Source organism: Gekko japonicus, unplaced genomic scaffold (genome assembly GCF_001447785.1).
Source record: "Gekko japonicus isolate JY-2015 unplaced genomic scaffold, Gekko_japonicus_V1.1 scaffold405, whole genome shotgun sequence".
In the NCBI taxonomy this organism is placed as follows: domain Eukaryota; kingdom Metazoa; phylum Chordata; class Lepidosauria; order Squamata; family Gekkonidae; genus Gekko; species Gekko japonicus.
Window position 1 is genome coordinate 204,209 of NW_015175982.1, and position 14,898 is coordinate 219,106.

The 14,898-nt window shown below is 44.5% G+C and overlaps 1 protein-coding gene across 1 annotated transcript in view; it reads right to left on the bottom strand.

The window, feature by feature from the left end:
* Window positions 1-813: 813 nt before the first annotated feature.
* Window positions 814-14,898, bottom strand: part of SRF (serum response factor) — a 92,951-nt gene continuing 78,866 nt past the window's right edge. Inside the window, exons 4-7 of the mRNA XM_015426265.1 lie at window positions 13,081-13,200; window positions 10,663-10,851; window positions 8,382-8,458; window positions 814-2,913 (exon numbers count right to left, since the gene is read on the bottom strand). Coding sequence (XP_015281751.1) covers window positions 2,818-2,913; window positions 8,382-8,458; window positions 10,663-10,851; window positions 13,081-13,200 — 482 coding nt within the window. The 3' untranslated portion in view covers window positions 814-2,817. The remainder of the gene's footprint in view (window positions 2,914-8,381; window positions 8,459-10,662; window positions 10,852-13,080; window positions 13,201-14,898) is intronic.

Genomic DNA, 14,898 nt, shown 5'->3' on the forward strand with positions numbered 1-14,898 from the left:
GGGGTTTAAAAAACCCTGATTCATGGCATCCGTGTATTTTAAGGAGAAAATATTTTAATCATGGAACAAGAGATTGTTCAGCTCAAAGCACAACCACAGTATTAAGAACACAGCTCTTTGGAGATGTTACAGCCTGCAGGGCAGACAGGCAAGCAGAACTGAATTTGGGTTGAACTTGTAAGAATGTAGGAGTGTGCAAATTTAAACCCTTGCACAGGAACACTGTTAGGCAACAGTGGAATTGTTAAAGGCTTCTATCTCTATATATCTCTTTTTGCATTTGCTCATTCCAAGCCGCATGTTGAAGGAACATAACAGGAAGTTTTCAAAAAGCACATCAATTCAACAGTAGCCACCTCACTCCTGCAATGCCCTCCTTGCCAATAGAGAAGAGCATTTCTATAGAGTTCAGAGGTTTTGTGGCTTGATCATGCTTGGAGGGGGGAAAGGGGGGGGCAACCAAAAGGATGCTTTGGCACCTCCTGTCTGCCTCTCTTTCTCTCCTGGATGCCGGAGAATTGCTACTGAACATACATAAGGTTGATGCAAGCAGGGGTTAGGCTTGAGTTTTCCAATCTGGCTGACTGAACCCGACTCGCAAATGCAAATCTGCAACTTCCTTCCTGCATTGGTTCAACCCTTCCAAGAAGCCCAATCCAGGAGCCTGAGACAGGAGACCAGTTTAAACGCTAATGTTCATGGAAATAATTTCAAAAGGTTACAATACAAAGGCCCCTTTTCCTCTCCTTTTCCCTTCCCCACCCTTCCACGGCCCATTTCTTAACCCACCCCACCCAGTACAAACCCCATGAAAACTGTACAGGAGCCAGACTTTAATTCCTTTAAGAATTACATAAATACTGAGTTTAACACTTAGAAAAATAAAGTCTTTTTTTTTCAAGGCTTCTTTTGTTTTTTGTTTTGTTTTTTAATTAAAAAATGAAAGACAAAAGTTACAGTAGCTGCTTCCTTTCCCCTAAAAAGTCTGCAGCCTCCTTGCTCCATGGCTGGCCCGTGGGGGCAAAACCACTAAGCTGCTTGCTGCAAGATACTCCTTGTTTTCCTGTGGAAGGGATGAAGCACTTTTCACCCTCGCCGCTTCCTGTTCGGTTAGAATGAAGTGCAAGCACCTATCCAACAGCACAGCTTCTCTACCGATGAGAGAGTTTGCCGCTCCCAATGAGAGGCACAAAGTACTCTCCTGTCCTCCCTTGCAGACTCAGTAGCCCTGCAGCTTTTCCCTTTTCCCCCTGTTTTTTGCATTTGTTCACCCCAAGCCACATGCTGAAGCAACGTGACAGGGAGTTTAAAAAAAACCCAAAACCCCACAAAGACTCAACAGTAGCTGCCACCACTCCCGTAACTTCCCACTTTTGACACATGGGAAAAGGATCTTCCTCACCTGCCCCGGGGCTAAGCCTACCCTGTCCTAGCCACCCGATTCCAGGGAAGGACCGAGGGCTTCCTGGCAGACATGTATGGAACATGGTTGACAATGATGCAACACCCTGTCATGTTTCAGGGCTGCCTGAAAAGCTGTGGACCAACATCGATTATTGCGCCCCTGGCTACTGATGCCTCAGTATTATGCACAGCTGCTTGGGAAGGCTTTTAATCAAGTTTAAAAGTTACAAAAATAGAGCTCTCTCTATTTATTTCCCACTCCCTTCCTTTACAACCCTCCCTAATTAGAAAGGACTGTGGCTCAATTCCTCTTTTTTCCCCCAGAGGAAACTGCCAGCAGCAACAACAACCTGCCTGAGGGGGATGCCCACCCAAAGGCTAGGAGCAATTACAGCTACTGGGCTTCAGAGTAGTCGAATGTGTTTCCATGAAGGGCAGTGTGAGGCTAACAAAAACCCCTTTTGGCAATGAAATGTGTTATATTGCCAGACTCAACAGGCAAAAAGTTGAGAGAGGAACAACTTAGGGGAGGTATACTGAAGATGCTTTGCCTTCTGTGCCCCCACACATCCACCCCGTTTGCAACCGCCTCGGCAGCACATGGCGGGGGTAGGGAATTCTGGCAAGAAACAAACTAAAAATGAAGGCAGGTCACCAACGGTGTGGCCAGCCCACAACGCAGTCACTGATTGCTTGAAGGCACAACGCTGCAGCCAGCTTGGAGGTCCTGAACTTTGGGGGAAGAGGGAGCCCTTTTTGTCCCGGCATGGTTTTTAAAAAGAGAGATGCCTGACTCTGACAAGAAAGGCTCCCTTTGATGGTGCCTTCAAGCCCTTCTCTATTCCATCTTCTCCCCCACAGCCTCTGCTGCTGTGCCTGGTGGCAAGACACCAGGGAGGGAAGTTCATTCAGTGGTGGGGACAGGAGGGGGGAGTGAAAGAATACACTCTCACTCCAGTAATGGAAAACAGAATGAGGAGGCTTATATACATGGCAGCGCAAACTCTCCCACCTGTGAGACACAGGTTCTTTGGCTGGGGGAGGCAGGGAGACAGGGAGAAAAGACAACAGTCAATGCAGCGTTGAAACACAACAAAGCCACCCCCCTCATAGCCCATGCTTAGTTCCCTCCTTCCAGCCTTGCAGCCACATTAATATGTGTGTGTGTGTGTGTGTGTTTATGTCTGTGCGTGTAAAGTGTGAGAGAAGAAAACGTGAAAAAGGCAACAATAAATAAGTGACGGATTCCATACAAAAATAGGGACCGCCAAAATCCTGGTGCCAGGGGCGCAGCTTCAGGAGCACACTTGATCCTGGGGCCGTACGCAGCACAAAGCTGGTGGCTGTTGCTGCAGGTGTGGATGCCAGGTACACACTCCTCTCCCCCATCCCTTCCCAGGTCCTCAGAGGTCTTCAGTCACTCTTGGAACTATGTGACGTATCCAAGTTGACCACCTGCAGCTCTGTCAAGTTGGTGCTGCTGCTGGACTGCTGCCCGATGACAGCCATCTGCAGGGACAAAAGAGAATGGGACAGGACTGTTAGCAACCACATGCAAACGTGGCACAAAAAGTACAATTCCAGCTGCCAAAGGTGCAGCCACACCTTGAGGACAATGCACAGTTCCAGTAGCCCCAGCTCAAACTGCATGCAACGGCACTGGAGGACTATTTGAACTTGTTAAGAGGTGTCCTAGATAAGGCCAAATAGGTTCACAACATGTGTACTGTTTCGGTGGTGTTTTTTAAAAAAGTAAATAAATAAATAAATAAATAAATAATAAAAACAGATTAGAAGAATTAGCGACCTTCAGTTTAGAGTTGTGATCCCCAAACTGTGCCTCAAGAGGGCTGAGTGTTGCCTGGAAAAGTTAAGCCATCATGCATTCAACACTACAGTGGTCAGAGGGGAGAATCTTGTTATGGAACTGGTACATTCCTTTCTTCTCGTATAGGGGCAAGTGACATTATTACTAGGAGTAAGCATGTTCCAGGATTTCTTGAAGCAGCCTGTGCCACAGCTAACAGTCATGGGGGAATCCCAGAAGCATCGCTAAATGTTACTAAGGAACTGTAGTCCCAACCTAGTGTCTCTTAGTAGATTTTAAGGTGAAAACTTGTTCCTAATTAGTTTTTTTTCCAGTAGGTGATATTTTTGCACAAGACTACAGAGTAACATTCCTTTGCTGTTCATACCTCGGTCATAGAGGGGTAAACATAAGAAACACATGTCACTTATAATTTCAGTTTTAGAAATACAGTATGTTCAAAAATATTAGTCCACAAATATATCTGCTGTCCTCCTATCTTTACTAATAATTTCAGAATCACAGCCAAATCTGCCTTAGAAATGGGACTGTAAGATTTATGGATGTAATGAAAGATGGTGCTGGGTAAGTTATCAGGATATTACACAATGAATGAAAAAGGAAAATTCACAGTAGGCGATTATACACATGTTGCTGTAAGAATCTGAACCCTAAGTAGTAACCCTAAAGACATGTAACAGGAACCATCAGATTTGCTTGTTGTTGCTAATTTCCTAAATGTGTGTGTGGTGTTTATATGCCATTGAGTTACTTGTAGCACAGGACTCCCCAAACTTAGTAATTGCATTGTTTTCCTTTTAACTTGCCTACTTCATCTTCACTCTTCTTTGTCAATTTTCAAAATTTAACGTGTCAGGCCAGGATCTGAGAGACCCAGGTTCTGATCTTCACTTGCCATGGAAGCTTGGTCTAAGCACAGCCCACCTCACAGGATTGTTGTGAGGATAAAATGGAGGACAGGAGAATGACATGAACCACTTTGGTCCCCAATGGAAAGAGAGGTGGAGGATAATTGAAGTAAATAAATAACAGCAAGAGTTTTATGGACAAAAATGCAGATAACTTTAAGCCTTGATGGAAGACAATCGCGGTGAATTTCTTTTCAAATAATACACTTTCTTTTGTTTACTACAGAATTTGTTTTCTACCTTCAATTTTTATTTTTTCTTACCTCTCAGATGTGAAAAATTAAAGATACATGTGCTACGGTAGCATAAGATACAGAACTTGCAGCTCTTTCTCAAGATTTAGGTGTACTTAGGAGTTTTTCTTCTACAAAATGAAGTCAGTTTTCTACCTTCAACTTTTATTTTTCCTTACCTCTCAGATGTCAAAAATTAAAGATACGTGTGCTACGGTAGCATAAGATACAGAAGTTTGCAGCTCTTTCTCAAGGTTTAGGTGTACTTAGGAGTTTTTCTTCTAGAAAATGAAGTCATTAACAGTGCGATCCTGTACAGAATTACTCAGTCCACTGAAATCAATGGGCTTAGACTGGAGTAATTCTGTACAGGATCGCACTGTTAGACTTTTAAATTTCATAAATATGCCAAATAGTACAATTTATATACCAAGTTATAAATGATGCAGCATTTTATGTATTTATATCAGTAAAGTAGTTTAGGTTTGATAGGAAAGTAAATTTTGCATATACTTCAATTCCCCCCACAATGTCTACTTTTCCCCCCATGAAAATTTCCAGCAATTTTATACCTCTGCCTCCTTTCTACTCTTGATGGTGGAAGCATGGGCTGATCAAGCTTTCCATTGGTAGAAGAGAAATGAAGGACAATTTTACCCAATTCCTGGACCTCACCGCTGACCACAACGCCTCACAGCACTTTATCCACAAGGCACCCTTCACCACCAGCAGTGATTCTGTTTGGGGCCTTCAGGGATGTCGGAGGAAAGGTGGAAAAGATCCACCACTGCAAGTGCCTTCCACTCATGGCTTGAAAGATATGCACTGCCAACTATTTTTAAAAAAATGTTCACTGAAGTTTGGCACATGGCACAAATGTCGAAACTTACTGAATTAGATAAGTTGAGAGGCAAAAAGCAGTTTTTCAACCCACGGTGCCCATTTCTGGAAAAAAGGGCCACCCCACCCCCACCCCCCGTGACAGCTGCTCAAGGCTCATTCCTGTGACCTGCCTGACTGGGCAAAAAGAGGAGGGCAAGAGGCATTAAAATGGGCTGTCTATCTCACTGTCATAGGAACAGTGAGAACTGTTTTGGGAGAAACTATGTATGTAGCTTTTTGAATGCAGGAGTGAAGGAAGCCTCCCATTTTAATCAAGGATCAAAAAACGTCTGTGGCTTCAGTTTCAAAAGTTTAGGGAAACATTAGCTCAGCAGAAGAGATCTGCCCGATGACTACAATTGTCACATGACCACCCAACTGTCTGATGCAACCAGACGAAATGCCCCAACTTATTTTTATGTGCTTCACATGCCAGCAGGAGTAGACATAGAAAATTCACATGGATTTTCCCCCTAGTGGAGATATTTTCTTGGGAGAAAATTTCATAGTGTAAACATGATAGGGTCCAAACAAAGCAAAATCAAACAAAGAACTAGCAGCATGCCTCTGCTGAAAATTATTATCACAGCTGGACAGCCACCAGAAACTGCAATGGCCAAGAGTGCTGCCAAAGGTTTCTGAGACACAGCCTGTAGGGCTCTTCCACCATTTGTCATTATCTGAGTAGAAGTGCAATAGATGCGGACACAAGGACATATTCATAGCTGGGTCAGATTACAGCCCATACACTCCAACATTCTGTTTCCAGCAGCAAATATGCACAGGCCCCTCGGGACGCTCACGAACGGGGGAGGTGGCCACACTCCTCCATTTGTCCATAAGTGGCATACAGAGGTATACTGTTGCTTTGGGGGGAGGGGATCCGGCTAGTCGTCCCTGCTAGTAAGCCATGGATGCATCTATCCTCCGTGAATCTTTCCACCCTGAACCTACAGCCAATTTGACTGGATGACTTTGCCATTCCCTCTCCATTCCAGGACTATGGTAGAGGGAGAAAAATGGAAGTGTTGCATTGCACTGCAGAGGCACCGGTCTAAACCGACAGTGAAGACTAATATTCTTTCTGCATTAGTATGAAACACAGGAATAGTCTGGCTTGTATATCCAGGAGGTCTAGAATTCGACATTGTCATGAACGCATTCTGCAGTGGTGCACGTTATGCATATTAAGCACTTAGTAAGTATTAACATGATTTGCATACTGGGTTGACAAGAATTTTTTTAGGGCTAGTAAACAAAGTGGAAGGATGGGTGAAATGTGCAGAGTATAGAATTAATTCCTCTCCTTATCCCCTGCCCACTGGATCAAAGAATCATAGAGTTGGAAGGGACCTCCGGGGTCATCTAGTCCAACCCCCCTGCACAATTCAGGAAATTCACAAATACCTCCCCCTCCACACCCACAGTGACCACTGTTCCATGCCCAGAAAATGACAAAAAACCTCCAGGATCCATGGCCATCCTGGCATGGAGAAAAATTGCTTCCTGACCCTATCTGTGGCTATTAAGGCTTTCAACAAAATGCGTTTACATTTACAAGCCTTTCAAGCCATAAATTAAGGGCGGGAAAGTATCGGCTGGATATTAGGAAAAAGTTTTTTACAGTAAGAGTTGTGCAACAGTGGAATCAGCTGCCTAGGCAGGTGGTGAGCTCCCCCTCACTGGCAGTCTTTAAGCAGCGGCTGGACAGACACTTGTCAGGGATGCTCTAGGCCAGTGGTGGCAAACCTTTTACAGGCCGAGTGCCCAAACTGCGACCCAAACCCCACTTATTTATCGCAAAGTGCCAACACAGTGATTTAACCTGAACACTGAGGTTTTACTTTAGAAAAAACAACTCATACATTAACTTAAGATGATCCAAACAAAGTAAGGAAAGCAATCCCAAATGCTTTCATTTACTTAAAATTATTTGGCAGAGAATTCGACACTTTAATGATGGTCTGGGCCTGGCTGGGGCGATGGCACGTGTGCCCACAGAGAGGGCTCTGAGTGCCACCTCTGGCACCCGTGCCATAGGTTCGCCACCACTGCTCTAGGCTGATCCTGCATTGAGCAGGGGGTTGGACTAGATGGCCTGTATGGCCCCTTCCAACTCTGTGCTTCTATGATTCTATAAGCCTTTCTCCATAAAATCAGAAAAGGTGTGTAAACAAAACAAACTCCTCATGTTTTCAGATTTTTGAAGTGTTTGAAAGAATTCATGAAACTTGAAAGACAGGCTGCATTCAGACACCCCAGTAAACGGGCTTGTTCAAACCATCCTTTGCACAACAGGCTCTGATATATACAACAAAGCTCAGCTTGTGTGTAGAACCCCCGTTTATCTGCTTCTTGCCTCCTCTCTCTGCCTTCTGGCAGGTTGGATGTCTTCCCTTTATTGCCCCTGCACCCAGGTGGCTGCAAGGAGTAGTGCTACTTAACAAACTTAATTTGTCTATTCAGATGCCATTTAAAAAAAGCAAAATCAGCACAAAATGTTGCTAATAAAGTAACTACAGACATCACGACTAATCAAGGCTCGATCAAACTATGGTTTGCACACTATAGTTAATTATGAAGTTTGAATGCAGTCAGAATCACTGATACTAAATTGATCAGGACAAAGCACCTTCACGCTTAGGATGTCTTTACAAAACTCATGTAATATTAAAGTTTAAAGACAGCAACAGAGTATGGAGTACTACAAGAATGCAATTTAGGTAGCTTATGCATGAGAGAGCCAAAACCCCAGACACTGGAGATATTCACCTTGCCCATAAGCTTAAAATATTGCCGAGAAAATGATCATCATCCTTAGTTTCTTTGGGAAAGTTTCACTCTAGGGAAAGGAGGCCACTGGCTTGGATACTGACTAGTGTTTCTGCAGGCGCAAGGACATCTCCTTGTGGAACATGATTTTCCCATCTCCCCCCCCCCCTCAATGACAGCCCCAAATGTTCCCAGAAATTCTGTTCATGGGGGAAAGCAAAAGGACTGGGGGGGGGGGGCGGAGATTTCAGGCAGCCACAGGAAGGTAGAGGTGGGGAAATCATACTCCATGAAGAAAAGTCCTTGCCCCTGTAGAAATGCTCATTGAGATCCAACGCTTTGTTTTGTACCTACCTGATGAAGCTGGACAGCTGAGACCGGGATTTGAACCGTCCCTGACGGCGCTGTCAAGAACACCTGAGGGACTCCACCTGCCAGACAGAGAGTCACAGTCATGCCATAAGCTGTTATTCAAAATTAACACCACTTTATAGAACACATTTCTGAACAATTCAGGCGCAATCACAGTGGCAATCGTTTTTTTTAATGGAGCAAGCATCGGTAAAGCAACTTCACAAGATCAGCTAGGAACAAGCAAAAAATAGCAATATTTTGTTGAACAAAATCCAGTGAAAGTTTATACTTAAATATAAGAACAGTTCTAACAGTCCATTTCGATTCAGTAACATCGATCTTAACTAGCCACTTCTTTTATTACCCAAGGTCTTTTCCAACTGAGGTGTCAGAGATTAAACCTGGGACCTTCTGCACACAAAGCAGGTTCTCTACCACTATAAGCACCCTTGCAGACCAGGTGCAGGGCTACCAAGAGGAAGGGGACTGGGAGGATAAAATTTGGCGGGCCCAAGCCAGCTGCAAGGCCCCTGAACCTTTTTTCCCCCTAATACTGGAACCTTTTTTCCCCCTAATACCACTCTGACTGTAGCTGCTAGAGGCACAGCACAGTAAAAAGCTCCACCTTTCTGAAAAGTTTACTAGGAGGCTGAGGGGAACCCTTGCTAACAGAATCTATCAAAGCAGTCAAAGGATGCTCCCCCCCCCCACCCTTAATATGCATGATGATAGAATGTTAATCCACTTTAGTGGTAGTACATGAGGAATAGAAGTTAGAATTTAGTTTAGCCTCCATTGCAAGTAGCACTGAAGGGGGATCTGGAGATAACGTGAGCCACAATATTCTGATTCCTTTCATTTTTGGTCCTGGAACTCCCACAATCATCTCATTTTGAGATTCCTAGTTTTATTTTCTGATGAGTTATGCCGGCCACAAATGGACAGAGAGAAGGACAAGAGGATTCTTTTATTATTATAGATGCATGTTAACAGCCGGTCAAGTCCTGACCAGGTGATCTAACCCCTCCCCCTCAAGCTTCCAAACAAAGCAAACTGGAGCCTACTTTGCCCCTGTACACTGTTTTTACTCCAAATAGTGTTGCCGCTCTATCTACCATTCCTAAGGCCACCGAGAGGGACACTCTGCCTGTGGAACAAGGCGGAGTCCCAAATAACATCGGCCTCCCCTGTTTCAAGCACTCCATGGTGCCACTCACATCATGGGCACCTGGTGCGGTGCTTTAATTCCATCAGAGTGGCATGAGCTCAGCGTGCACTGGAATGGAACTGACCGCCAAGCTGCCATTAGGTTTAGGGACTTTCTAAATTTCTAACTTAAAATTTTAAATTTGCTTCAATTCATGTTTTAATGTATTATTGCTGTATGGAATTGTTTATGGTTTTATGACATGTTGTAAACAGCGTTCCGTGCGCCTTGGTGTTTAGTCGTGTCGGCCACATGACCACGGAAACGTCTTCGGACAGCGCTGGCTCTTCGGCTTTGAAACGGAGATGAGCACCGCAACCCTAGAGTCGGACTCGACTGGCTTTCGGGCAAGGGAACCTTTACCTTTACCGTTAAGCTGCCGTGAGCCTGCTTGCAAGGTAGGGCGGGATAAAAATTGCAAAAATAAATTAAATAAACAATCTACATCAAAGGAAGATATGGAAAGTGCTGGATTTTCTGGCAACACGCTAACAGAGCTCTCTTTCTTGACTGCTATAACAGTGGAAAACATCTTTGAACAGCTTAAACTGGTGCCCTCCAAGCCTGACTATCTAACCCATAGAGTAACCAAGTTTAATAACAGCAGTCTTCAAAAATCTAGGCGTTTCAAGTAGGCAACGGCTGGACAGGCATTTCAGGGAGAAGCAGTGGACGAACATCGGAGTCAACTGGATCCCAGCTCTTCTCAGTTTAGCATTTCCAGTTCTGCAACCTGACAAAGTCTGTCTGAACATTTAGCAATACAATGGCCACATACCCTTTAGAACACAAAATTCCATGCTGAATTACCACTTGAGAGTCTTGTCTGGCATCAGGATTAGAACTTCTGACTTGAAATTATCCAAGCCCCTTATGTAAAGTATTACTAACATTTGACTACACCACGGAGCAGTCAGCAGCCTCCCATTACCCCCCACCCCGTAACTGTTAACCTCTTCCTATCTAGCTCTACCTTCATTCCCATGAAGCACCCAATAATTAACAGAAGGCATAAGGAGACTACATACTATTTTAGAAACACTTTTATACACCTGGGTCCTAATTTGGACTTACCCTGCTCCTGGACCTGTCCATGTGAAACCTGCATTGCTGATGGCCCCTGAGAGAAGGCATTGAGAACCGCGAGTCCAGCATCCGTGAGGCCTGATGTAGGAGTATACATCACTGTGTGAGGGGGGTACATCATGTGGCCTCCCACTGTGGTTGGCACCGATGAAGTCATGATAGTTGCTGGCAGGGTCACTGGCAAAACAAACCACACAGGTGTCAACCCCTACAGTGGCTCAGTCTCCTACTCTGCATCAGTGGAGCCAGTTGCCTCACTTTGTTCGAAATGTTGTACCACAGAGCCTATTCACACAGGAAGCAAATGCGGGGAGGGGAGCCACAGGGAAAGAAAATGAGAAATTGGCACATGGTGTCCACTAGTCTATTGCAAGCCCCTCTTGCATACTTGCAAATTGACGGACTCTATACATGTACTGGTAGATGGATCCTGCATAGGGCAGTTGTTCTTTATGGCTGGAAGGAGCATGGGACCCTAATTGGCTTGGAGCTGGGATACCTGAAAGACTGCCCCCTCCCATGTTGTCCAGACTGCCACGTCTCTGTGCTCCTGCCTTCAGAGGCAAGGCAGACGGCAACCAGAGACGGGGCTTTTTCAGTGGTGGCACCTTACCTTTGGAATGCCCTCTCCCTTAAGGTTCACCTTACTCTCTCTCAGGTTCCAGACCAAAACATTTCTGTTTACATTTCTCAGACTTTTAACGAAGGGGCTTCACCATTTTCAGTTGTCTTCTTGTCAGCTCCTAACCTACTGACTATTTTATAAACATCATTTTAGACTGTTCTGCTTTAAGAGCGTCTATAGTCTGGCCAGCTATCATTGGCTCTTTTTAATGACACTGATTTTATTGATTATGTTTCTGTTTGTTCTTATTGATAGCGTTGTTTTTTATTGTTTTTTCCCAGTTTAACTCTGAACCGTGCCGAGCACCATCTGGGGAGGCAACATACAAATGTTTCATATAGTTGGGGGGGCGGATGTCATTCTGTGGCCTTCAGTCTCGTGGGGCCTTTTCTCCTGCCCTAAACAGAAGAGTCCATTTTATTCCTATGATCGTGGTTGTTACCTTTTGCAGCTGACTATGTACCTGATTTTAAAGATTTTTTCCACTGCCTGTTTTATTGTCTTTATTACTGGTTTTGATGCTGCTCTACTATAAGTAGTAAGATTCTTTTGATTGCTTTAGTTTGTTCATATACATTTTACTAGGTGCACAGACATACACAGTCCTTTTCTGTCCACAAAGATCGCCATCTCTTCCTGTTTCCAAGCCAGCTCCTAAGGTTTGTAAGAATTTTTGCAGTCCTGTACATTACTTTGTTTTAGGTGTACAAGCATACACCTAAAAGAAAGAATTAATACAGAAAATACATGTTTACAAACATGTGCACCAAAACAGGTACACTCATAGGGACTGGCTACAACTCAGTCAGTGGCACAGGCCAGCTTGTTACTATATAATATATGGAGCAATCTGCAGACAGGAACCAGTTGACTGATTTGGAAAATATAATCTGACTAAAAAGACAGCACAGGATTTTTGTAAGTAAACAGATTCCCATTAACCCCACTAGATGGCACTAGAATTATGCTGTGTTAGAACAACCAATGCTTTTCCTGGAGTTCTTCTGCTCACTTCTCAGCATGGTCCAGGCAAGAGCTGCCAACCTCGAGGGCAACTCAGTCCCACAGGCAGTGACTCACTTTTGCACAGAATATCTCCAGAGACAGGCCTTATTTAAAATAAGCTCCAGGTATCATTGACTGCACTCTTGTAGGTCCCCAACAAAAGGCATGAAGATCTCAAGAGATTTCCCATAGCAATCTAACCACAAGAGAGAGCTGACAGGTTAAAATTAGAAAGATCCAGGCCTCTGAAAAGACATGCTATACTAGCCTACAGTGCCTAGAAGTATGTATGTATGTATGTATGTATGTATGTATGTATGTATGTATGTATGTATGTATAGGCCAATTTTCTCCCCAGCGTGGACCCAAAGCAGTTTACATCATAATTCCCCCTTACTTTATTTTATGCTCACAACAACCCTGTGAGTTGGTGAGGCTGAGAAAGCATGACTGGCCCAAGGCCACCTAATGAGCTTTCATGGCAGAGCAGGGATTTGAACCCAAGTTTCCCAGGTCCTTGCCCTGACCTGAGTGGACCCAGGCTAGCTGGATCTGGGAAGCTAAGCAAGGTCAGCCATGGTTAGTACTCGGATGGGAGACCGCTAAGGAAGACCAGGGTTGTTATGCAGACAATGGCAAACCACCTCTGTTCATCTCTTGCTTTGAAAACCCTCTGGGCTGGCCACTGGTTGGCTGCAACTTGACGACCCTTCCCCCATCACCAATCCCTCGCTTTGCCTCTCAGCTGTGCTGGGGAGCTATAGCTTAGTGCTTACCTGTCCCGCTGGAAGAGGTCTGAGTGAGGTCAGTGCTGCTGTCAGTTGTGGGAGACGTCTGCTGGGGGGCCTGATGCAGCTGGATGGTTTGCACAGGAACTTGCTGAGCCACAGTACTACCTAGAAGACAAGACAGCATCGTTTTCATTCCTGGCTTCATTTATCTGCAAGAGATATTAAGCTGCCTTTCCAGCACCACAATGTTAATGTACATCAAGCATATATTAAAAACAACTTTTTAAAAAAATTGTTTGAAATTATTCAGTGGCATTGACCACTGGCCGCAGCAATACCAGGAAAAGCAAATGGTAATGTCTGCAATGCACCTAACATGGCTGAATGAGACTTCAAAAAGTTGAGATGTTTCTCTGTGTTGCTTATCTACTTATTCTTTCTGTGATGGGCACAGGAGAGGCAAGGAGGAAGGCCAGATTTAAATTTACAAGGAACAGGCATGGGTCCAACACCAGTTCTTAAAGCAAACAAGAGAAACCAGCTTCTTTTTCAAGGATATATATATTCACACAGATTGAATTAAAGTTGGGATATCCAATTGGAAAATTGCCCGAGGACCAGGCACACAAGCAGCTTTGCATAGTATTCCTACGTTGGCATACGGGCAGAATCAGTCCCTGCTTCCACATGTCTAAAATATTTAGACATCGGTATAACAGCAGTCTTGCTAGATCAGACTAGGGTCCATCTGCTGTAGAATCCTGTGCCCCACATTGGCTGTGAAGATGCTTCTGAGAAGTGGCAAGAGAAGAAGTTGTGAACAACCTCTTAGCAGCAGCTGAGTGTACCACAGAGGCTTCCTTCCTTCCTTCCTTCCTTCCTTCCTTCCTTCCTTCCTTCCTTCCTTCCTTCCTTCCTTCCTTCCTTCCTTCCTTCCTTGTACTTAAACCTGGACATGGCCAGAGGCACAAGGCCTTTGGTTCCTGCCTCCCCAAGCGGGACACAACTAGTAATGGAATAGAGCACTTTCCTCCATTTGCAGTCTGATAAAATATTTGAATACCTCCCCTTATTTTATTTTTAAGAAATCTTCCTAAAGGACTTCTTCCTGATGCGTTAGTGTGTGTACGGGCAAGGAGGAGTTCGTTTTCTTTAATATGGGAAATAACCAAACGTTTGATTTCCCACCTGCAGTTTGAAGTGCTACAGCTCAACAATCTATACCTTAGACAGGCATGCTGATAGTGTCGATTAGGTCTAAAATCCAACCACAGCTGGAGGAGGGGTGAGGCAGATGAGCGCTTCTGACATCTGGGAGCAGCATTGCCTAGTTGCTGCAAAAACTCGAGTTCTTCTTGTGGAATCTGTCCGTATCACTGAGATAGATTAGGAAGATGGTTTCAGTGTTATCTTGCCATATCTTTTTCCAATCTTCCCTTCAAGGAGCTCAGGACAGTATTAAAAATTCTTTCCTCTTCCATTTTATTCTCTCGACAACCTTGTCAGGTGGGTAGGTCAAGCAGAGAGAAGGTGACGGGCCCAGTCACCCTAGTGAAATTCATGGCTGAATGATGACTTGAACCTGTGACTCTTCACTTCTCGTCAGACACAACCACACTAGCTCCTCTCTCGAGACCATATTGTACCTGAGAAGATACATTTATCACCTAGTGATGAAGGGAGCCAAAGGTTATACCCTCAAAATTTTGTTGGTCTCTAAGGTGCTACTGGAATCAAATCTAGCTCTTATCACCGAGTGAGAGGCTGCCAGCGAACACAGAATGTATATCTGGAGGAAGGAAGAGATTGAGGCAAAAAATGGGGAATTAGGGGTTGTACTTCAGCTGCTGGTTGAGGGAAAGA